The sequence below is a fragment of the Heterodontus francisci genome, chromosome 14, assembly GCF_036365525.1.
Source record: "Heterodontus francisci isolate sHetFra1 chromosome 14, sHetFra1.hap1, whole genome shotgun sequence".
Classification (NCBI taxonomy): domain Eukaryota; kingdom Metazoa; phylum Chordata; class Chondrichthyes; order Heterodontiformes; family Heterodontidae; genus Heterodontus; species Heterodontus francisci.
In genome coordinates this window covers 55,021,902-55,044,385 of record NC_090384.1, presented here as the reverse complement: position 1 = coordinate 55,044,385, position 22,484 = coordinate 55,021,902, and the positions used below count along the sequence as shown (strand labels likewise).

The 22,484-nt window shown below is 42.7% G+C and overlaps 1 protein-coding gene across 1 annotated transcript in view; it reads right to left on the bottom strand.

Moving 5' to 3' along the window:
* abcc8 (ATP-binding cassette, sub-family C (CFTR/MRP), member 8) overlaps positions 1–22,484 on the bottom strand; it is a 333,471-nt gene that overhangs the window by 131,021 nt on the left and 179,966 nt on the right. Inside the window, exons 12-15 of the mRNA XM_068046867.1 lie at positions 14,626–14,666; positions 11,511–11,656; positions 10,006–10,111; positions 9,606–9,716 (exon numbers count right to left, since the gene is read on the bottom strand). Coding sequence (XP_067902968.1) covers positions 9,606–9,716; positions 10,006–10,111; positions 11,511–11,656; positions 14,626–14,666 — 404 coding nt within the window. The remainder of the gene's footprint in view (positions 1–9,605; positions 9,717–10,005; positions 10,112–11,510; positions 11,657–14,625; positions 14,667–22,484) is intronic.

Genomic DNA, 22,484 nt, shown 5'->3' with positions numbered 1-22,484 from the left:
CCTCAGACAGTTGCCAGGGAAAGGTATGGAATTAGCAGGTAGTGAATGGAGTTTGTAGTGGGGACCAAAGAAAATATCTTCGGCATTCCCAATGTTTAGTTGGAGGAAATTGCTGCTTATCCAGTACTGGATATTGGACATGTTGTCTGATAATTTAGCAACAGTGAAGAAGTTGGGAGAGGTGGTGTTAAGGAAGAGCTGGGTGTCATTAGCGTACATGATGATGTTGCCGAGCAGCAGCAAGTGGATGAGAAATAGATGGGACCAAGGATAGATCCTTGGGGGATACCAGAGGCAACAGTTCCATTAGCCTTTTTAATTATTATAGTACCTGTCCACTAGCTTTTAGTGATTTCTGTACTTGGATCTTAAATCTCTGGTCTTCGACAATTTCAAGATTCATGCTATATAGAAAATATTCTGATCTATCTTTCTTTGATCCAAAGTGGATGACCTCAAATTTTTCCATATTGAACTCCATCTGTTACAGTTTTACCCACTCACTTACTCTATCAATGACCCTTTGTATCTTTCTGCTCTCATCTACACTATTTACTGTTCCACCTAATTTAGCATTGTCAGCAACATTAGATAGTTAATACAAGAACAGAATACTGATGACCAGAAACGTTAACTCTGTTTCTCTCTCCATAGATGTTGCCTGACCTATCGAGTATTTCCAGTGTTTTCTGTTTTTATTTGAGATAGTTAATGATGTCTGGAAATTCAATGATACAACATGGATGCTAGATGGGGATTTTAATTATCGGGCAGGTGGCCCAATTCATTTTAATTGCAAGCCTTTTCACCATTATAATGGCTAGCTGCATGAACCATACACATGTTCCACTGCTCTGGGCTGGCAGCCTATTGGGTCACCTGTCTGTCAGGAAGGTAGGTCGTGAAGGGGTGATAATGAGAACACGAGGCGGTAGTGGCACACATTATTCTTGTGGAGCATAGAAAGAGTATACACGCTGCTTCTCAGCTCACAAAAATAATTTCCATATATACCTTTTTGGGCCTCTTCCTCTTGTCCACCAGATTTTACCAGGTAGAGCATCCATGGTGCACAACCTGTCCAGTAGGTTGTTAAAATTGCATCAAGGTTCTATGCATGACATACAACCCTGATTAGCATGGATTCATGTGGCTTCCATCCCGCCCCCCCACCCCATCCCCGAATCAACTAAGTACCTGGATTGCCCAATGGAAAGCCTGAATTAAAATAGTGACAGAGCTGGAATGCACTGCTAAGTTGACCGCCTCGATTTTAAATTTACTACTTATTATTCATTGCATACAAGGTGAGTTAGAATCACCTCTACTGTATTCACAGTAGGACCATACAATTTAAGGCTGCTAACTATTTGATTTTTGACCAGACAATTTGGTCTTTGAGCAGGTTGTCTTGAAATTTCTACTTTGGTATCTTCTGTTGTGGTGATATTAGTTACTGAAGTTTTAAATTTTTTTGGCTTCAGCAAAACTAATCATTCAAACTTAAATTGTGGTCTTATCCCCTGCTCTGTCATTATCCCTCTCCAGTTTTGGCTTTGGACTTGTGAAAGATAATCTGAATATGTGTGCATTAATGATTGGGGAGTCCTACTTCAGTCAACTGTCACTATGATGACTGGACTGGGGCTATGTGAATAATTCAAGGATTTCAGGCTGATGCAAACTTATTGTCATCGTCTACTGCAGTTCAGTGTGCCTGTACTCTGGTTCTGCACAACACCAGCACTTTATTTATTATCTGCTGTATCGAAGTGAAGTACTAAGGTGGCTCTTTTCTCTTTTTTATACATAGTCCCAAAGCTAGAAATTCACAACTTCTCCAGTGAAACAAGTTCTATTTGGAGTTGTGGTTGCCCTGGGATGTAATACTTAGTCCTTAGTTAAAAGTCATCTCCAGATAGGTCGGAGTTTGGAGGTAACTCACGTATCTTAATGGGAAAAAGGTAATTACCCTCAGACATTATTGGGCTAGAATTTTGCTGTCAAAACAATGGCAAGACTCATGGCGCTTGTTGTTATTTTTGGTTAAAGGGTGTAGCGACATCAGGCAAGGAGCAGATGTGTGGTTTAATGTGCATATCCAAAAACTGCTGTCTGAGTTATGTCAGTCCACCATTAGCTTCACGATAATGTCATCTCACCATTAACCTCCTTATTATTTTCAGGGAATTGCTGCATTTGCCCATTAAACCCACCACAGAAAGTTAGTTCTTGTTATCATAAGTGTAAGTATCCTTTTATCAATGTGATAAGTGTTAATGACTGCCAATCAACTTCTCTGGCACCAAAAATTACAAATGTGGACTTTCATTCCTTCAGGTTTTGAATATTTTGGGGACATTTTAAGATGTAAATTTGTTTTTCTAATTCTTCCTTCTTGTTTATTTTTTTCTCTTTCTCTTAATACAATCTTTCTTTCCATCTCCTTATTTGTCTTTCTGTAACTGATTGCTGTGACAATAATTTCACCCCCTTTAATTCATCCTCCATCTCAGCTCTTCCTGCATTTATTTCCCAGTCCTTCCATCTGATTAGCTAAGCAAATACCCTGCTGCTTGCCTTGTTTACTCAGGCCCCAGTTGTCCTGTTTTCCTCATTGTGTCATTATTGGTGTTTTGAGCTGAAGGGTGCAAGGGCTAATCTAACTAACGAGAGGTGACATCAGATGCCTTGTTACAGAAAATTCTGGTTCAATTGTAATTGTTCTTGGTTAATCTGTGCAAAATGTAACAAAAGCAGTAACTTGGTCTTGTTATAAATATAATATGCAATGAAACAGGATTTGTATTTCACTTTAAACTTACCTCACTTTAGCATCTGGATTTTGTTGATCTCAAAAGTGTATTCAAGTAATGTGACATTGTATGTGCCCCGGTTGTTCAGCTAAATATAACTGTACTTGGTTCTTTTGGCGTAGACAGAGATTGGCTGATAATTGATAAAGCAACCAAAATTCAGTGCACTACCAAGTAACAATACCTTCAAAATAGGCCAGGGTTCATTCAAAGTTATGCACTACTGGTGATATTGTGTGAATATTGTAATTTATTGCACAGTTATAATGTTACATGACTTTGTATCTTATTCAGCTTTACAAACATAGTACAAAATATTGGGCAAGGGCAATTAGGGATGGGCAATAAATGCTGGCCTAGCCAGCAAAGCCCACATCCCATAAACGAATTTAAAAAAAAAAATCAATTTCCAAACGAGGATGTCTGTGTCGTGAAACTGCATTGATGCTATGTGCAGGGTCCTAGTGTGGTAGGGTGTGGATTTGTACCTTAGTTCATAAGCTAAGTGAGGGGAGACACTGAAGAGAGAAGAACATTTGAAGACAAGATAAAATATGAAAGCAAAGGAAAGCACAGAGAGGAAAGGAGAAACTCAGATGAGGAAATGCACTCGCCATCTGGGGGTAACACTTACTGATGGGGGATAATTAATGGCAAACATACATTAAAAGGATTTTAAAAAATATATTGATATCCAAATTATGGAATAATTATAAGCTTTGCCTGTTATTCAATCATTATTTGATGCAGAGGCCAGAGGCCAAACTTTACTTTAGAAATTGACTTTCAGGCATTCTTTTAAACAATGGGCTGTGCTAACAGAAATTATTTTTAAATGGTAAACTGAGTGATGCAGTGATAAGCAGATTACACTTACACCTTTGGAATCTGGAGCAATTTAAAATAATAGATATTTAAATCACAATAAAGTAAATCATGGTAAAATAATCATGATCAATGTTCTCTCTAAACTGCATGGCATCCCAAATGTTCCCACACAGGCCAAGCACAAGTCGGCTCCTTTAAGTTACCGCACATGCGTGGCTGCACAAAAAACATTAAAGGTCCTGCGCACTTAAATGAGTAGGCTGTGCATGACAAAAACAAATTAGAAAGGGCGTTGGTCAGGAAATAATGACTTGAATGGCTACCGACATAAAAAGGATTAAGTAAAAATGAAGTTAATTATTCAATAAATAACTATTTACTGAGCTCTTAAAACTTTAAAAACAATTGTCAGATGTATAACCCACAAGATATCCCAATATAGACAATGAGAGTTTTCTCTCTCTCCTAGATGAAAGGGTTTTAAGTGATGTGAGACTGTACAACTAAAACCGATTTCTACTGGGTGGGGCTCACAGTGTAAAAGTGCCCATAATTTGACCTAAGATGAAGTTTCATAAAACATACAGCAGATATGGAAAATAGAAAAAGTAATCAGTGTGTGAGGGTGTATACATGTGTGTACACTAAGGGGGAGCAGGGGGTTCTTAGTGGGTTTAAACACTTATTTGAACAGAGCTAAGGAAGCTTTATTCTGAATCTGGCCATACCTGACTTGTTCTGTTTTGTTCTGTATATTTGAGAGTTGCAACAAAATACTGTAAGAATCAGGTAACTCACAGAATTGATCTTCCTGCCTGCAGGAAGCAGCAAAACACAATAGAAACTATGGCTGGGATAGCAACGGATGATTTATAGCCCAAAATGTGTTCAAACTGGAATTTCAAGTAAAAGATCTGCAGTGGCTGTGATTGATGATTTTATGATGTTACTACAGCCTGGTCATACTGTGTGGACACTTCTTTACCACCCAATGTCTCTTTAAAAAAAACAGTCCTAAATGTAGGTTAATATATGGCTGGGTTAAATTGTCATGCCATCAATGCACCACAGTGGCAATTCCACAGCCTTCAGCTTCAGTTACAATTCCTCCAATAATGAAGCAGTGATACCAAACTACAGCTTTGCCATGATTGCATCCAGATTTGGGCTGACAAGTGACAGGCAATATTTGCGCCACACAGATGCAAGATAATGGCCATCAAGAGAAGACCCAGCGATCTCTCCATGACCTACAATGGCACCACCACTGCTTAGCAGCCCGTCAACATCTTGGGGTCAATACTGACCAGAAAAGTTAACTGGACAGCCATATCAACATCCTGGTTTCAAGAGTAGGCTGATACTCTGTAAAGAGTGGCTCAACTCCTGACTCCTTATAACTTCTCCTTCATCTTCAAGGCTCAAATCAGGAGTGTGATGGAATACTCATCATTCACCTGGATTGCTGTAACTGCAACAGCACTCAAGAAGCTCAACACCATCCAGGTCAGAATAGTTCACTTGATTGGCTCATGTGTCACTGGACTCAATATCCACAATGAGAGCACTGTGGCTGTAGTATATATAATCTTCAGGATGCACTGCAGCAATTCATCAAGTTTACTTTGACAGCAGCCCTCTCCTTGAAAAGGACAAGAGCTGCAATGTCATGCAAACATCACTGACTCTAGATTCCACTCTAAGTCACACGTTATTTTGACGAAAATATATATCATGGTTCCTTAATCGCCACTGGTTCAATATCCTGAAATTCCATACCTAACACCATTGTGGGACCACATGGACTGCAGATGTTCAAGAGAAGGCCCACTCCACGTTCTCAGTGCAAGTAGGGATGATCAATATATGTGATCATGCTAATATTGCCTTATTTCTGAGAACAAATATTTAAAAAACCTACATCATTGTACACAAGTACACGTACAACTGCATCATGATAAGCTATTGGATTCAGAAAGAAAAATCTAATTAACAAATCATTAACCTGCAATAACACTTAGGTCACAAATTCATTTGCACAGTGCCCGTTTTTCAGGTGCTTCAATGCCTCCAAGTCAGAATTGCACCTGTTGCCTTATTGGTATAAGAAAAAAAGGAGAATTTTAACCCCCCAAAAATGGGTGGTGTTGGCTTGCAGGAGGTGGGTTGGTCCTGTAAATATTTTAATGAGGCTGTGTGGATCATTTTAACAGTGATTCTATTTTTTAACCACATTCAGCCGATATGGAAAAATAGAAAGAGTCATTTGTGTGGGAGATATGTGTGTATGTGTGTTGAGAGGGTGACGGGGGTTTCGTATGAGATGGGGGTTAAAACACTTTTTTGATCAGAGTTGAGGAAGCTTTATCCTTTAATATGGCCTTGGCTATACCTGACCTGGGAGTGTTTTTATTCTGTATTTTTGAGAGTTGCAAGATGCACAGGGAAACCTGGTAGATAAAAGGAGGCAGGAAGGGCCACAACTTGTGGGCCAGGAGAATCAGGAGTGTTCCTTCCAAGCCTAACAAACTACCATAATCAGACACCCCCAGACCACCATACCTCTGGCTTTCCTGACCTCAAAACAGCCTCCACCTCTGCTCCCTCCCTGCTTCGAACTAATATCCAGCCCTAGTGTCCATGACCAATGCCTGAAACAGGTTTTAGCTCCTTTGCATATACAGATAAGGGGGCTATGATCAGTTTGAGACCCTTTGTGCAAGATCAGCATCCACTGAGGCAGTCAGTGCTGGTGCTAGTGGCAGTGCCGGGATCTGTGTCATTGAACTCAGGCAAACCACATCTACATGCATCCTAAAAGGCAGGCCTCAAAGGGGCTGCTGCAGGCTGCTACCAAAAGGGTAAGTGTTTAAAAAATACTGAACTGAATATGGAACAGGGAAGAGTAGGTGTCTCCCGATCATTGTCACTAACTCCCCAACTCCCACCCCAGCCTCTACCCTCTCTGAGCCCAGCTTCTGTCCTTCCCTCACCACCAATTCCAGCCACCACATTTCCCCCCACCATACCAGCCCCAATCCTGGTCTCCACTATCCCTAAACCACGCCAACCACTACCCGCCCCCCAACCCTTCTTGCCTGACTACTGCTACACTTTCGGACCTGATAACCTTTCTTCACAGTTGACTTCCCCCACTTCCCCCCCCCCACCCCCACTTTAATCACTTTCTCACGGGCCTTGTTTGCATTGCAGCAGCCTGTTTTTCAAATCCTGTTCACTAGCTAGCTGCCTGGGGATACCTACTAGGTGTCTACAGCTCACTGCAGTCATTTAAATGACACCTACTCATTCAGGCAAAGGGATCTATCCCTAGGTGTACTTATAAGGAATAGTCTTGGATGAGGGCTGTTGATTGGTTACAACAGCTTTAATCATAATGTTAGAAAATGATGACCAGGCATACATCTTAGTTCTAATTGAGGGTTTTAAATCTATTTGGCCAGGTGCATTAAAGAAAAAAAATCAACATTAGTTGATTTACACTATTTACACTAATCTCTATTTGCCAAAAGTTAATTTCCCTAAAGCCAAAGCATTTACTTTTATTGATCTTCAGTAATGAATTATCCTATGCTATCCACCATTGCAGTGTTTCATCTGTAAACCTCGGTTGTCCTATGCATGAGATAAATATCAAATACACATTGAATAGATGTGTATTTCTTCTAACGATCAGGTTTTCTTTTCTATGCATTTTTAATTTGTTTTGTTTGCCATATCTGGAGAATTAAAGGAACATTTTGGGAGGAAGGTGACTCTCTGAAAAACATGAGAATGTGATTGGAGACAATTGTGTTGGATCCCAATAGTTTTATTATTCGTTCAGGGGATGTGGGCGTTGCTGGCATAGCATTCATTGCCCATCCCTAATTGCCCTTGAGAAGGTGGTGGTGAGATGCCTTTTTGAACTGCTACATTCCGTGTGGTGTAAGTACACCCACAATGATGTTAGGTAAGGAGTTCCAGGATTTTGACCCAGCAACGATGAAGGAACAGCCATATATTTCCAAGCCAGGATTGTGTTTGTCTTGGAGGGAAAACTTGCAGGTGGAGGTGCTCCTATGCACCTGCTGCCCTTGTCCTTCTAGGCAGCAGAGGTCATGGGTTTGGGAAGTGTTGTTGAAGAAGCCTTGGTGAGTTGCAGCCATGATGGTATACACTACAGCCACAATGCGCCAAAGGTGGACAGTGTGAATGCTTAAGGCTGCTTTGTCCTGGATGTTGTTGAGCTTCTGGAGTGTTGTTGGAGCTGCATTCATCTAAGCATGTGGAGAGTATTCCATCACACTCCTGATTTGTGCCTTGTAGACGGTGGACAGGCTTTGGGGAATCAGGAGGTGAGTTACTTGCTAAAGAATACCCATCCTCTGACCTTCTCTTGTAGCCACAGCATTTATGTGGATGGTCTAGTTAAATTTGTGGCCAATGGTGACCATTAGGATGTTGATCGAGGGGGATTTGGTGAAGGTAATGCCATTGAAAGCCAAGAATAGATAGACTCCCTCTTGTTGGAGATGGTCATTGCCTGGCACTTGCATGACACGATAGTTACTTGCCACTTATCAACCTAAGCATGAATGCTGTCTGATCTTGCTGCATGCGGGCACAGACTTCTTTATTATCTCAGGAGTTGTGAATGGTACTGAACACTGTAGTCATCAGGAAACCTTATGCTACAGCGAAGGTCATTGATGAAGCAGCTAAATTTGGTTGTGCCTAGGACATTGCCCTGAGGAACTCCTGCCGCAATATCCTGGAACTGAAATTATTTGCCTCCAACAGTCACAACCATCTTCCTTTGTGCTAGGTATGACTCTGATGGTTTGCTAAATGTATGGTATGAGGCCAGTTTTGAACTCCATTTGGATTTGATCCTTACAACTTAAGTAAGAATTATTTAGCCAGTCGAACATCATAGTGTTGTCATTCAAATCAAATAAGGAGCAAGTTATTCCTGTCATGATCAGATCTACAGTTTCAGATATCTCAGGATATACAGAATTCTTTGTGTAAAAAATACATTTTTGCCTAGTATGCATCATATGTGCGCTATCAACAAAGCTGTTTTAATACTGGATATTTTCAGCAAGTTCAAATTCAAACTGGATTGATCAGTGAAAGTGATTCAGGGTAATGGAAGACAGTGCAGTGTCTGGTAAATCTTGAACTCTGAGACCAGTAAGAGCTACTGCAGTGATCCCTTCTAGCCCCACAGAGACCTACCTTCCTATTAGATAAATTATTGCCAAATACAGTTTATGTAATGAACTTATCCAGCAGGGTCTATTCAGCAGCACCCAAAAACATAATTATGTGCCACATAGCTATGCAATTTGAATCTTCTATGAGACAAGCCCCCTGTTGATGCCTGCAATTTAAAATTACACCTCCCCAGGCCTAAACTAGAAACACCTTTACGGATGTGTAGGGTGACACTGGGCCCAAAAAATAACTGAATTTTTGCCAGGGCAACTGCTGAGATTTCAAATAGCACTGCACATCGCTCTCTTCAGTGGATATTACTCAGCATTTGGCATGTTCCTGTCATGGTTTAAATTATATAGATTACTTTTTTTTTAATAGTCCACCCACTCAAGGAGGTGAAGAGAAAACCTGTTACGTTTCATACATTAAAAATAATGCCCACATATTTAGCTACCTATTTTTAATGGAAGTCATTAATTTTAAATTTAAAGTAGGCAGTGCTCCATTTTTTCAAAGGTGTTTGTGATCTGTTTCACTATTTCAGATTACATATCTGGCTGCTTTTTCTGATCTTCACGGATCTGAGATAATTGCAACATTAATAATATTTTCTTTTGAAATATAAGTGCATTATAACAACAAATAAATCTGCACCATAAAACTAGCATTCCTTATCTTTAGAAAAAAAAGTACAGTAGCTATTGTAAAGGTAGACATAATTGACATTTTTTTCACCTTTATAAAAACATCATCTCCTTCAGTGATGCTTATCTGCTGTCTGGACTGAGGTTCGTAATTGTGCCATTCCTCCTTGCTGGGCCGTTTGCGGTTAATAACTTTAAGGGGCTGTGCAGGAGTGAGTGGAAAATGGAAGGGTAAGTGTTCATTGCATGAGAAGTGCTAATTAAATAAATATACAGAGACACACATATAGCTTGAATCCTATAAACACATTCTTTACAGTTCGTGCATTGCAGTATGGATGCTATTAAAAGAAGGAATGAATGTGATGAACTTTTAGTTACTGGGTCATTGTACTGCATGGCAGATTGTGAAGATGCAGGAATGACAGAAACAGGTGGATAGCACTGAGGAGCTTGCTGGATGCATTGCAGAAATGTCAACATATACTCACAACAGTTTGGTACTTGCTATTATTTTCACTGTTCAGCTGCACCACAACCCTGCTGTGATCGTCTCCAATTTCTTCACTCGAGAAAAATTCACTTAGTTTTTGCACACTGAAAGAAAAATACAGCGACTTATAGCAAATCACTAAACACTGGGAGAGTAAGGAGAACATGTGACATTGAACATACATATCCATGCATTGATATCTGATAAAACAGTGCAATCCAATGTGAGAAATATTTCAAATGCTTTTACAAATGTTGCCCCCTTTTCTCATGGATAGTGGTCCAAAGGTGTTGGCCGTATTTTATTACCTTGCCCAAATATTTACTTTTGTTGTATGCAGCTCACATCGGCTGGTTATTCAACCAACTGGGATGAATGAGCGGAGGGACTGCAGCTTGACTTAATCCAGTTCTAACTCAGGGTCATATTTTCCTGCAGTGGTTAAAGTTTGCAAATCGCATTTTATATCTACTCTGACTTATTTTGCTAATACTGGCATGTGAAGAAAAATTTACCAGCTAATGTTTATATGTGCACCTATCACGCAGGATTCACTACAAAGTGGTCAGAAGCAGAAGCCAACACCAATTTTCTTTTTAGTATCTGCATATCAATGCAGTTGCCTGCATGACTCAGTAACTCCTCCAAGATATTTCTCCAAACTACCCCATTGATGCCATCAATGTTTTTACATAGTAATTATAGAAAAAGTGTCATAAAAGTTAATGCTAATTATTTCTGGCCAGTTAAGTTTTAAAAAAACTTTGGCAGCAATTTTAAGGGGCTAAGACGAGGCTGAATCCATTTACCAGTCTGAGGTTCATTCCTGCCTAGCGCCATTTCATTCTTTCCAACTTTCAAGTTGACCAAGGTTCCCACTACAGACAGCTAGGGGCATGCCTTAAGTGCAGAAGTCACAGTTCAATTATGCTATTGGTGCTATGACATGATTTTAACGTTATGTCAGGGAGAGTCCTCCACTGGGTGCGACCCAATATTCAAAGAATGACAGGAGCAACTAACTGGCTAGAAGAGGCCAAGGTGAACTTTAAAAAAAATTATTTATTGTAATTTTTGTGGGCCAGGAGGAATAGGAGTGCTTCCCCCTTGGGCCGCCCCACCCCCAGCCTTGCCTCTCACTCTTGGAGATAGCTTAAGCTACCAAAGCCCTTTGTTGAGGTTATGCTGTTCCTTTGGGTCCCTGGCATCCTAAGGCTCCTGAGCCAACTTCCAGCTCCTGCCCTCCGGCCCTAAAGAAGATATTAAGGAAAGTACATGTGGAATGAATATATAATTGATTATGTTATAAAACCAATTATCCATCCACTATTTAGATATTCACTATTGTTGTGCACTTGCAGATCCAATTGTGTCTTTGGGTCTTAGGCACTACATAAATGCACTTGTTTCTCTTGTTGTTGTTGTCTCAGTTTTAGTACCCATGCATTATGATAGTGTTAAGTAGGCCAAAAGATCAAACATGGTCTTTGAATGGTATTTTACCTCACTAAAGCTTTGACAGTAGAGCGAACCACACTGGAGAGCAGGAAGAGAGGTGTGACCAGGATGTGGAAGAGTGAGAGTGAGGCGAAGGCCACTGCTGGCGAGAGGTCTGCATTCTCATAGAGGTGGGTGTGAACAACAAAAGTCTTTTGAAAAATTAGAAAAATAATTGAAATCACGAGTGAATAAAAATACATTTGAGCACAAAATTAGATATGCAAAGCAATCGCACTCAAGATCTGAACGAGCACAATTCAGTCAAACCTGAACAGAACTGAAACTCAGGTTTAAACCCTCTAGTGGGAGATTTTAATCCTAGCTGTCCAATGAAAATCAGGCAGGTGGGCATTAAAAATGCCTGGGTCACTTACTTGCCAGAAAGCTGCCTGGATCCCACCATTCCATGATATTAATGGATGTTTCTGTACAGGCAGCTAAGTGGCCAGGCCAAAGCCGATGGGGTCCGACATCATGTATGCTAATCAGGATCTAATGACAGCAACAAGCTACAACAGCGATGTTACAGCTTTGCCACCAACTGAAGGACAGTGTGAAGTGCATCAGGAAGCTGAAGAGGTCCTTTGGTTATTTTTACTTTTCCTTCGTGGTACCAGGAGCAGCAGGAAAGCTCCTCTGGACTACATGAAAAGTTGAGCCCTCCCTGGCCCTGGATGAATTTTCCTGAGGCTGGCCACCACTTCCCACTCTTTCTGGAAAGGATGTGGCCACTATTAATCACCATTTAAAGGTACAAAAATTCAAGGAGGTTGATTTTAACTTCTGGGTTGCCGACTGGCCCATTGTAACAGTGCAGAGACTGGAGCAATTTTGAGGCCTGGGTCTCATTTAAATAGAACTGATGAGCCACTGGCCCAAACAGGCATCCCAGTGCAGCTTGTCAGATATAGGTGGGCACAATGTTCGGTGGCCTGAAGGCTGCCCAGATGGCAACAAGACAAGACTGGGGGGGGGATGGGGAAGAGGAGGAGTGGGAGCCCAAGGTGACACAAGCCCAGATTATATTTGTGAGGCCCAGTAAAATACTCCTGATCCCCCGGGCCCAACAAAAATAATTTAAGGCTTTCCATTACACAGTCTCTTCTGCTGCATCTCCAATAAAACAAGTCGGAGAACAGACAGTGCAGGCTTGTAACCTGTTCAGGCCGACTGGAATCCTGGGTATGCCATTAGAGAGGGGGTCAATGGCCTGAAACAGGCAGGTGCTTTGGTAGGCTCCTATAAAAATAGCAGTGGGCAGATCACCAGCATTAATAGAGTGGTAAGTCTACGAATCCCATTTTAAGCCAATTAATGCTGATCTTGGCACATTAACATTGTCCCCCATACTTGAATAGGAATTTTGTAAAAGCAGCACATCCTGAATACTTTGCAAATGCTGTTGGCACACTATGTACTTAGCTACATTTTGTCTTTAAGGAAATGCACAGTAAATTCCCCAGGCTCTGCAAATTAATTCAAAGGATATGTCGAAGTTTGTGAAATGATGTGAAGTTGCCCCTAAGACACAGGGGAGACACTGAAGTTTAAGAATGGGCTACAATACAGATCTCTCATGTCAAACAGTTAAGACTGGAGAAGCTTCCATTTCTTGCCTTGCAAGGAGGTGACTTAGGGGTAATTTTACCAAGGCATATAAAATAGTAAACAGTACAGAAAACATAAATTTAGATCTGGAAAATTACTTTGTATTAAATTATGATTGTAGGACAAGGCAGTGCAAAACTAGTAAAAGGCAAGTTTAGATTCAGATCAGGAAATTTTGCATCACACAAAGGGAGTAATCTTAATTTTTACAACCGGCTGAAAAGTGGGTCAGAGTGAATCAGCAGCCTGTTTTACACCTTGCCTGATTTTCTTTTCCTCATGATGTAAAATGGGCTGATAAGATTACCTCCAAAGAGTGATCAACACATGCAATGGAGTAGGATAGTGGAGGCAAAATCCTGCAATCATTTAAAAAGCGACTGGAGCCATGATGGGGGATTGTAAGATCTTCTTGGATAGATGAATTAAGATGTGTTGATTGGCCTTCCCCTCCTATATTTATCTTTGGATCTTGTAAATGAACTGTACCACTAGGTGAATGTCCAGTATGGTTGGATATGGCTCTGAATTCAGAAGATGATGTCATTTGCAACCTCTGCTCATAAAGGGTCACTGTCTTCATAATATTTTAACAACACAGACCTTCAGTTCTACTCTCAAGCTCATGCCCATATTCAGCCCTATCAGCTGTTCACATGGTGCTACGATTAATACAAAATTTTCATGTCAGTTCAACAAGTTAAATGTGTTGGCATTTGAATTTGTATGTTTGTCCTGGATGCAGAATCTGGAGCATTTTCTGTGTTATTTCCTTGACAGAGAAGAGTAACAATATATCTAGTACCTTCAATAAGTCAGCCGTTTGCGATTGCTCTTTTTACAGAAAGTTATCTGATAAAACTCATTCATGCAAAGACAGTCATTAATTATCAAGTATCAGTTATAGTTTTACAGGACTCCATTCACTGTGGTAATGACTAGAAACTGATGGGTGGAACATTTTTGAATGCTACACTGAGCTGCTGTTCCCAATATTCAAACTAGAGATGTGTGCGATGTTCCACAAATCTGTCCTGAAAAGACTTTTGACAAGAAGGATTGTGAAATTAGACACAGCACTAATATAGTACATTGGAGCACCAATTTATGGTGTCACGAAATGGTGTCTGTCCAAAATCCTCCATAATACTGAGTACTGTGTGTCAATGTAGAACAGGGGTGGGAGCATTGAGTGGAGGTCAGGTTTATTTCCAGATGGGGAAGGGTAAATTGGAGATAGACTAGCTTCATCCTTTTTCAGCAGTTCCCAGAGGGATAATTAGAGACCTGGAATCACATCAGCCACCTGCCATTTTAGTCACATGAACCAGAGAGTTAAAAAAAGGGGTCAGAAAAAAAGATTTAGAAATCAATTACTTAGTAAGTTGTATCTATCTGTCTGTGCGTGTTATGGAATTGTTAACATATTGATTATTTCAATTCATGTAATGCAAGGCTAACATTTGCAAAGGAAATATACAATGTGTCAGAGTGAATACCAGATACTTACTGTGAGGACTGCTGCAATGGGTATCGCTGCATTCATGAAAACTGCAAATAAGGAGAAAACCTGGTGAAGCTACAAAATGAAAGCAGCTCAGTACTAACAGTTAAAACAGACAACAAGAATGTGTTTCATTCTGGAAATGTAGCTTGAATTTTACAGGACACAGGGCCCAAGGTACTAAATGATCACAGGTTAGTTGTAGTTTTGGAGCATCTACTTTTGTATTGCACCTTGATGCATATCTGCCACAGTAGCTTAGACATCTACTTACTTCCCAGACAGCCCTATTCTTGACCATCCATCCTGTCTGACAAGTTAATTAGTCAAATTAAGGCCCCACTTAGGAACCATTTTGCGACTGTGCTGGTATTTTACTGACGTTGGAGCGGCCCCCAAACTGCATGCGGAGGCCACAGGGTCACTTGAGGTGGCCTCTCAATGGAGCAGAAGGCTCCATTCCCCAATGATAGGCCGCAGGGATGAAAAGCTGAAACCCTGTCTGTGAATAGGCCTACGGAGGGGTTTCCCCTCTTACCCGATGGCTGTACTTGCTTTGGGCCTTTTAGTTTATAATTTCAATGCAGGCATCCAAGGATGCCTCCACAATGAGGTCTCCTTATGCTTGCCTGCCTGCCTTGGCAGCACCCACCTTTCCCTGCAGGGCTGCAGGCCTGATATCACTGCTGGCTCTCTGACTGGGCCTGTAGCACATGGAGCCCGCCTGCCATCCTTAGTAGGATGGTGAGCATGTAAATGGTCAATTAGGAGGCCGTCACCCAGAACGTTGTGCCAGAGGGTTCGCTGATGCGATGGGTGGGCTCGACTCCCTCACATGCTCCCAACATCAGCACACTGACATCAACTGGAAAATCTAGCCCATAACTTGTTTCTCTCTCCACTGAAACTGCATTTTCTGTTTTTTTTTCAACTTTACTGACTGTTGGGTTTACTGGAAGAAGATTTTAATGAACAGCTCTTGGAGCTGGGCTGTGATAATATGCCTTCCCTCCATTTTGCTTTGTTTACCACTGCAACAAACCCAAAAATGGGTGGTTTTACTAAAGAAGATCCAGAACATAAAGAACCTATCAATTCTTGCTGTATACCAAATGGATGGTAGTAACTTTTCAGGAGTAACTTAGACGCTGGGGCATGTTGCCAATCATACATTAAGAGAAACATTATCAATAGTCTCAATTGAATTCATGATTTTGCTTAATTTCTCACCATCAGTTATCCTGCATGTCCTCGTTAAGGTTGCTCAAACTAAATTAAAACTAACAAAAACTGCTGGAATGACATGACTATAAGTATAAAATATAAAAGGCTCCTTGAAACCCATTTCAAGATAATGTGAATGGATGTATGATGGCTTTACCGGTGTTACTTCCTATTAGTTAGATTAGACTTGATCCATTATGAGCTAAGGAAGTGAATGGGGAGCAATGTATAGTGCAAAACGAAACTCTAAGAGCCAAAGGGGACCATTGTAAATCAAAGAAACTGCAAGTTAAGCTACAAGGACAACTTCTTCATGCATAATATTCAACCTATGGAATATTCTGCCACCTAGTGCAGTGTGTTTTAACTCAAAGTATTCAAAAGCTAATTAGATTAATTCCTGATTCAACATTGAATCAAGAGAAGTAAGTTTGGGTATGTCAAGAAATCAGATTTGGTCCTGGACACTGGGGAACAAAATTGAATGACCTCTTCTGGTTTATACAGCATCAGTTTTAGCCTTTGGCAGGATTGAGTCATGCAGGAACTACAGTAGGAGGTAAGCGCGGGCAAATTGAACTTTCAAGCCTCTTTTAAATGTTGCTACGTTGACTCTTCCCTGAAGCCGATAGGGATGATGTAGAGACCGATGGGCAGGATTTTGTAAGGTAGGAAAACTCCCCGGGGACTTAAAGGAATGGTCCCCAACACTAAGGTAAGACATTGGGTTGTGGGGTTCCTTCCAATGGTAAATGTGGATAGGGATGCTGGGGAACCCAGGACAGGGGAGGTCCACTCCTGCTCCTCCGGATCTACAAGGAAGCCGTGAAATTAAAATCAATTGCCTGGGTTTCTCAAGGCCTTGGATCCAGCTTGCCACTTCAGCAAGCAGCCTCAATCTCCATTTACAATTAGATTAGGTTCTGAATTACATCAACGTACCTTGACATTTCCATATTAATGAGGCCCCTACCTGTCTGCAGCAGCTGACCTCAACTCCCAAAATCCCAGGAGTTAAAATGGTGTCATGAACTTAACAAGTAGCACCTAACCACTATTTTAGCCTCACTCCCACATCATTTCCGCTGGGCAAGCAAGGTTAAAAATTGGGGCTAAATTATTCATCAGATACTTTACTCAGTGTACATTGGGACACTCATCAACCTTCCTTTGACAGCATTTTCCAAACCTGCAACCTCTACCAACCAGAAGGGCAAGGGTAGCAGACGCATGGCAACACCACCACCTGCAAGTTCCTCTCCAAGCCACACATCATCCTGATTTACGATTATATCGCTGTTCCTTCACTGTCGCTGGGTCAAAAACCTGGAACTCTCTTCCTAACAGCACTGTACCTACACCACATGGGCTGCAGTGGTTCAATAAGGTGGCTCACTGTCACCTTTTCAAAGGCAATTAAGGATGGGCAACAAATGCTGGCCTTGTCAGCGATGGTCACATCTCATGAATGAATAAAACAAAATTAGGGGATGGATTTAGTTCTCCCCCAAGTGTTGGGTTCCGTGCTGGGGGGAGCGGGGGTGGCGGGCGTGGTGGTGCCTGAACATGCCTCCAAGAGAGGGCTGCCATGCACCCCGATGCCAGGAGGGCCCGGCCGATATTACAGGTGGTGGTGAGGTCTCATGGTGGCTCCCTCACTTGCTCGGTGACGAGACCCCTATTTGAATATTTAAATAAATGAAAATAAATAAATTAATGATACTTACGTCACCGCCTGAGTTTCTGCTCTGATTGGCAGCCGGCACTCCCTCGCCTTCAGATCCCCGTCTGGGGAAACAAGGTGCCATGCTGGTGCGGGGAGGGGAGGAGGTAAATTTCTCAGTGTGGGGGGAACAGGCCAAAGTGACGTCATGGATATAAGGGATGGTGGGAAGGGTTGGAGCTGAAAGTTTGTGGGGGGGGGGGGGGGGGGGCGGGTGGAGGAGGAGGAAGGTCAGATTGTAAAAGTAAGTGTTTTGGAGGGAAGGGCAAATAATTAATTTATGGTTATTGGGGGGGGGGGGGGGGTGGGAGAGGGGCAAAATAAATGTATTTGCTTTTTTCATTCACTTTATCTTTAAATATTTAAATCTCCCGGTATAGCCGACAGTCCTTTAAAAATGGCATCAGTGCCTGCACATAGGGAAGCTGACGCCATTGCCGGGGACAGACAGCCCGCCCCCTCCACGTGATCAGGGGAGGCGGTCGCCCCGGCTATTCAAATGAGCCGCTGCATGGTAGTTTGCGGCAGCTCCGCAACATGCAGCCTGCATGGGTGGGCCGCTGTTTTTTTCCGACCGCTGCCAACGTCGGTGGTGGGTGGCGGGCACAGAGGAGTCAACCCTAGGAATCAAACAGGGTTGCTGAGAAATCAGTTGTGGTGAATTCTACTTAATGAAAAATTATAGTGTAGCTGTGACTTGGGCTTGAAGTTACTCCCAACCTGGAGTGGGCTCGGAGGTGGTTGGGAGGGTGGGGTAAAATCGGGTCCGAGGTAGTGGTGCCGTGCCCATCGCCTACCTGCCTGCGTTGCTTTTTTACCAGCAGCAGGGGAGGTGGCAGACGGCCTGCTTGGACTTAGGCCAATTGGTATTTTACCAGGGGCGTATGAACACTTCGGCACCTGAGGAGGCCGCCTCATAACACATGACGGCCTCCTTGTGGTCTTGTGGGGATACCTGATCGAGCATCCAGTGACCACGGAGGGCCCCCTAGCAGCATCGGGACGCCTCCACTAAAACACCCCGCAGCCTACACTCTGAACCCCCCCTCCCCCCAACCCCGTTGCTGGGGCCTAGCTGATTGTCTCCAGCAAAGCCTGAACCCCACCTCCCATTTTTTGGAGGCTGACATCTATGGTCCTCTCCTTGCTGGGTGCACTCCTAGAAGTGGCCACCGGTCCTGATGACACTGCTGGGACTGATGAGCTGCCAGCTCTCTGATTGGCCGATAGCTCTTAGTGGTGGGACTTCCTGCCTCAGAGGAGCAGAAGTCCTGACTGAAGCCAATTAAGGGCCTGAGCACCACAGCCTCACAGCTCCAGCGACCCGGGTTCGATTCTAGGTACTGCCTGTGTGGAGTTTGCAAGTTCTCCCTGTGACCGTGTGGGTTTCCGCCGGGTGCTCCGGTTTCCTCCCACAGCCAAAGACTTACAGGTTGATAGGTAAATTGGCCATTGTAAATTGCCCCTAGTGTAGGTAGGTGATAGGAGAATTGTGGGGATGTGGTAGGGAATATGGGATTAATGTAGGATTAGTATAAAATGGGTGGTTGATAGTCGGCATAGACTCGGTGGGCCGAAGGGCCTGTTTCAGTGCTATATCTCTAAATAGATAAATAAAACAGCAGCTTCCAGGCCTGGCAGAGGCGGGCTCGCCCCGGCTTTCCAGCCATTAGGTGGGGTCACTGCCACACCATTAAATTCCGGCCATGTTTTTCCAGCTCATCAGTCTGTGTACATGGCAATTAATACATTTTCTTTGCAATGATTGGCTTTAGTGATATCCATACAATAATTTCTAGAAATAGCACTCTGTGATTGCATGAGACTAATTCAGTATCTACTAGTGCTCCCAGAAGAGCAGTCTTGTGATAGTCAAGTTTAATCTCATTGGCCTCAGATTTTTGTCGCTGACAGTTGGCAATACTAATGATACCTTTAGTCACTTCATACATTTGTTTTGTCTTAGACCTTCATTATTTTTAGACATGGGTATCAGCGGTCATGAAGCTCTCTATAATGTCAGCAATGCGTGAATATTAAATACTGCAAACCATTCTGTTAACTGCCAAACATATTTCTGCCTGCCTGAATGTGCTGACAATATATTGAAATATGAAGTAAATAATCATTGAAGACATGAATAAATTGACAAGAAAACAAATGAGCTTGAAATTCATCTCGTGTTTTCTTAAGAATCACTCAAAATAGTCATATGTAAATTGATATTTCAAGTTTTATGGGGAGCAAGGGATGGGACAGTTAATAGTACTGAAAAACAGAATATTTTTCCATTTTTGCTCTAAGTATGAGCATTAAGCACTCACATATAGCATAGTTAGATGATGAATCAGGCACTCAATGCTAATAGTGTGTCTTAGCTCCAAGCACAGAACAACATCTCCATTATATCTCAATAACATATTACCACAGCAACCATCTTGTATGTGTGTTGTGTGATTGATAACTTAGTACCAATTAGCACTGAACTCTCAGCAGTTTTGTGCTGTGATTGAAGGTTCACTACATCAATTGATGTTGCCTTCAGGAGTCATATAAAAAAATGTTGCAATAGGAGATTACATGTGGCATTCTATAAAGTATTTTATATGGTTTATAAATTAGTGAAGCAGCTTGAAACAGTGCAAACTGTATCAAAAAATGTGCTGTAGCAGATTAGATTTGAAAAACTTGTGTTTCTCCTATTCATTCTGATCTAATGGGAAAATACATTGAATTTCATCTTGCTTCAGTTCACTGGCCGGAATTTCATGAGTGAGCCCGCCTCCACTGACCCTGGAAGCCACAACTGCACTTTGTGTGGCTCAGGCAATTAATTGCCTGCAGTCATGGCTTCCACTCCTCAGGCAGGAGGTCCCACCTCCAAGAGCTGCTGGCCAATCAGAGGGCCGGCAGCTCTTCAGTCCCAGCAGCCACCACCAGAAATGGTGGCCACTGCTGGGACTGCACCCACTGAGAAGAGGCACAATGGATGCCAGCCTCGGAGGCAGGTAAGTGGGGTTAGGGCTCACTAGGGCCAATTGGTCAGGCCCCAGTGAGGCGGGGGAGGGATGGGAGGGGGGGTTGATTGAGAGGGTGGGGTCATGCCTCTGGGGGTGGGAACCCACCATGGCACACAGGTGGCTAATCAGGAGGGCTGCCCCCCCAACCCCAGCCTGCAAGTTATTACAGGGCGGCCTCTCCATGTGGCGAAGTGCCCATCCGCTGCTGGCAAAGTACTAGTGGCATCAAGAAGAGGCCCTTAACTGGCCTCAGGGTGGATGGGCTGCCTGTCACCTCCCCCGAGCTGGTAAGATACCACCGGGGAAGAGGGGTGGGGGAGGGGTGTAAAATTCCAGCCACAGTTTCACCAGCCCAGACTTTTCTCTGCATGCAAAGTTAATGGGTAGAATTAATGGTGGGAAATTTTAACCAGCAGGAACGGGTGGGTTCGGGGCAATGTTCCCTCAAAGCTACACGGGTGTGTAGCTGCGCAGAAATCGGGAACATGCCGAGCAAGGAACTGATAGGGCACACAGACAAGCAATGTATCCTTTAAGATCTGTGCATGCGTGGCCACGCGTCAATCTTAAAGGGACTGTGCAATGCAACAAACAGGCTGTGCACAGCAACCAGAAGTTAGAGGGAACATTGGTTAGGGTCGGATGCATAGCTAAATATAGATTTTTTTAAAATTGCAACTGCAACCTGACTTTTAAGTTTCACTGAGAATGTTTGGCTGCAGTGAGTAAGTTTCTCAGTCGGCATGATCATGGGCAATGAAGACACTGTTTAAGGTGATAATTGGGTGCAATTGAAAGACTTTTCACAGAATTTTAACTTTCCTTTGCCTCCAGCTTGGGTTTCCTGGGGCTTGGAAAACTGACCAGTAAAATGGAGTAAAAACAAAAAGTGCTGGAAATACTCAGCAGGTCTGGCAGCATCTGTGGAGAGAAAAGCAGAGTTAATGTTTCAGGTCAGTGACCCTTCATTAGAACTGGCAAATATTAGAAATGTAAAAGGTTTTAAGCATGTAAAGTGGGGGTGGGGGCAAGAGATAACAAAAGAGGTGTTGTTAGGATAAGGTCACAGAGAACAACTGACCAGAAGGTCATGGAGCAAAGGCAAACGTTATGTTAATGGTGTGCTGAAAGACAAAGCATTAGTACAGAGGGTGTGAATGGACAGAAAACTGAACAGCCTGGCCCCAAGCACAAACATGAAAAAAACAGTGGGTAGGCACAGTAGAAACAAACTAAAATAAAATTAACACATTAAAAAAAAGAAAAAATAACTAAAAATCAAAATCAAAAGGGGGGGGGGGGCCCATCATGCTCTGAAATTATTGAACTCAGTGTTCAGTCTGGCAGGCTGTAGCGTGCCTAATCGGTAAATGAGATGCTGTTCCTCGAGCTTGCTTTGATGTTCACTGGAACACTGCAGCAATCCCAGGACAGAGATGTGGGCATGAGAGCAGGGGGGAGTGTTGAAATGGCCAGCAACCGAAAGCTCGGGGTCAAGCTTTCGGACTGAGTGGAGGTGTTTCTCAAAGAGGTCACCCAATCTGCGTTTGGTCTCCCCAATGTAGAGGAGACCACATTGTGAGCAGCGAATACAGTATACTAAAATGGAGGCAAGTTGCAGGTGCAATTCATGGGAGTCTATCAAATTCAGATAGCCCAAACTTAATAAAGGCTTAGTTCTTACTGCTGCTTTGTCAATGCTTTTTCACAAATAAGTTCTCGTCACCATACAGCTATGAGAGAACTTTGGAGGCTTTCACACAGAAACTGGTAGGCGAGGAGGTGTCTTCGAAGTTTTGGCAGTACATCAGAAGAGGAGGATCATCATTACCCACAGCAGCAGGGACATACTGTGGTGCAATCAGCAGGTGCACAGGAGACAAGTGCACAGGAGGGAG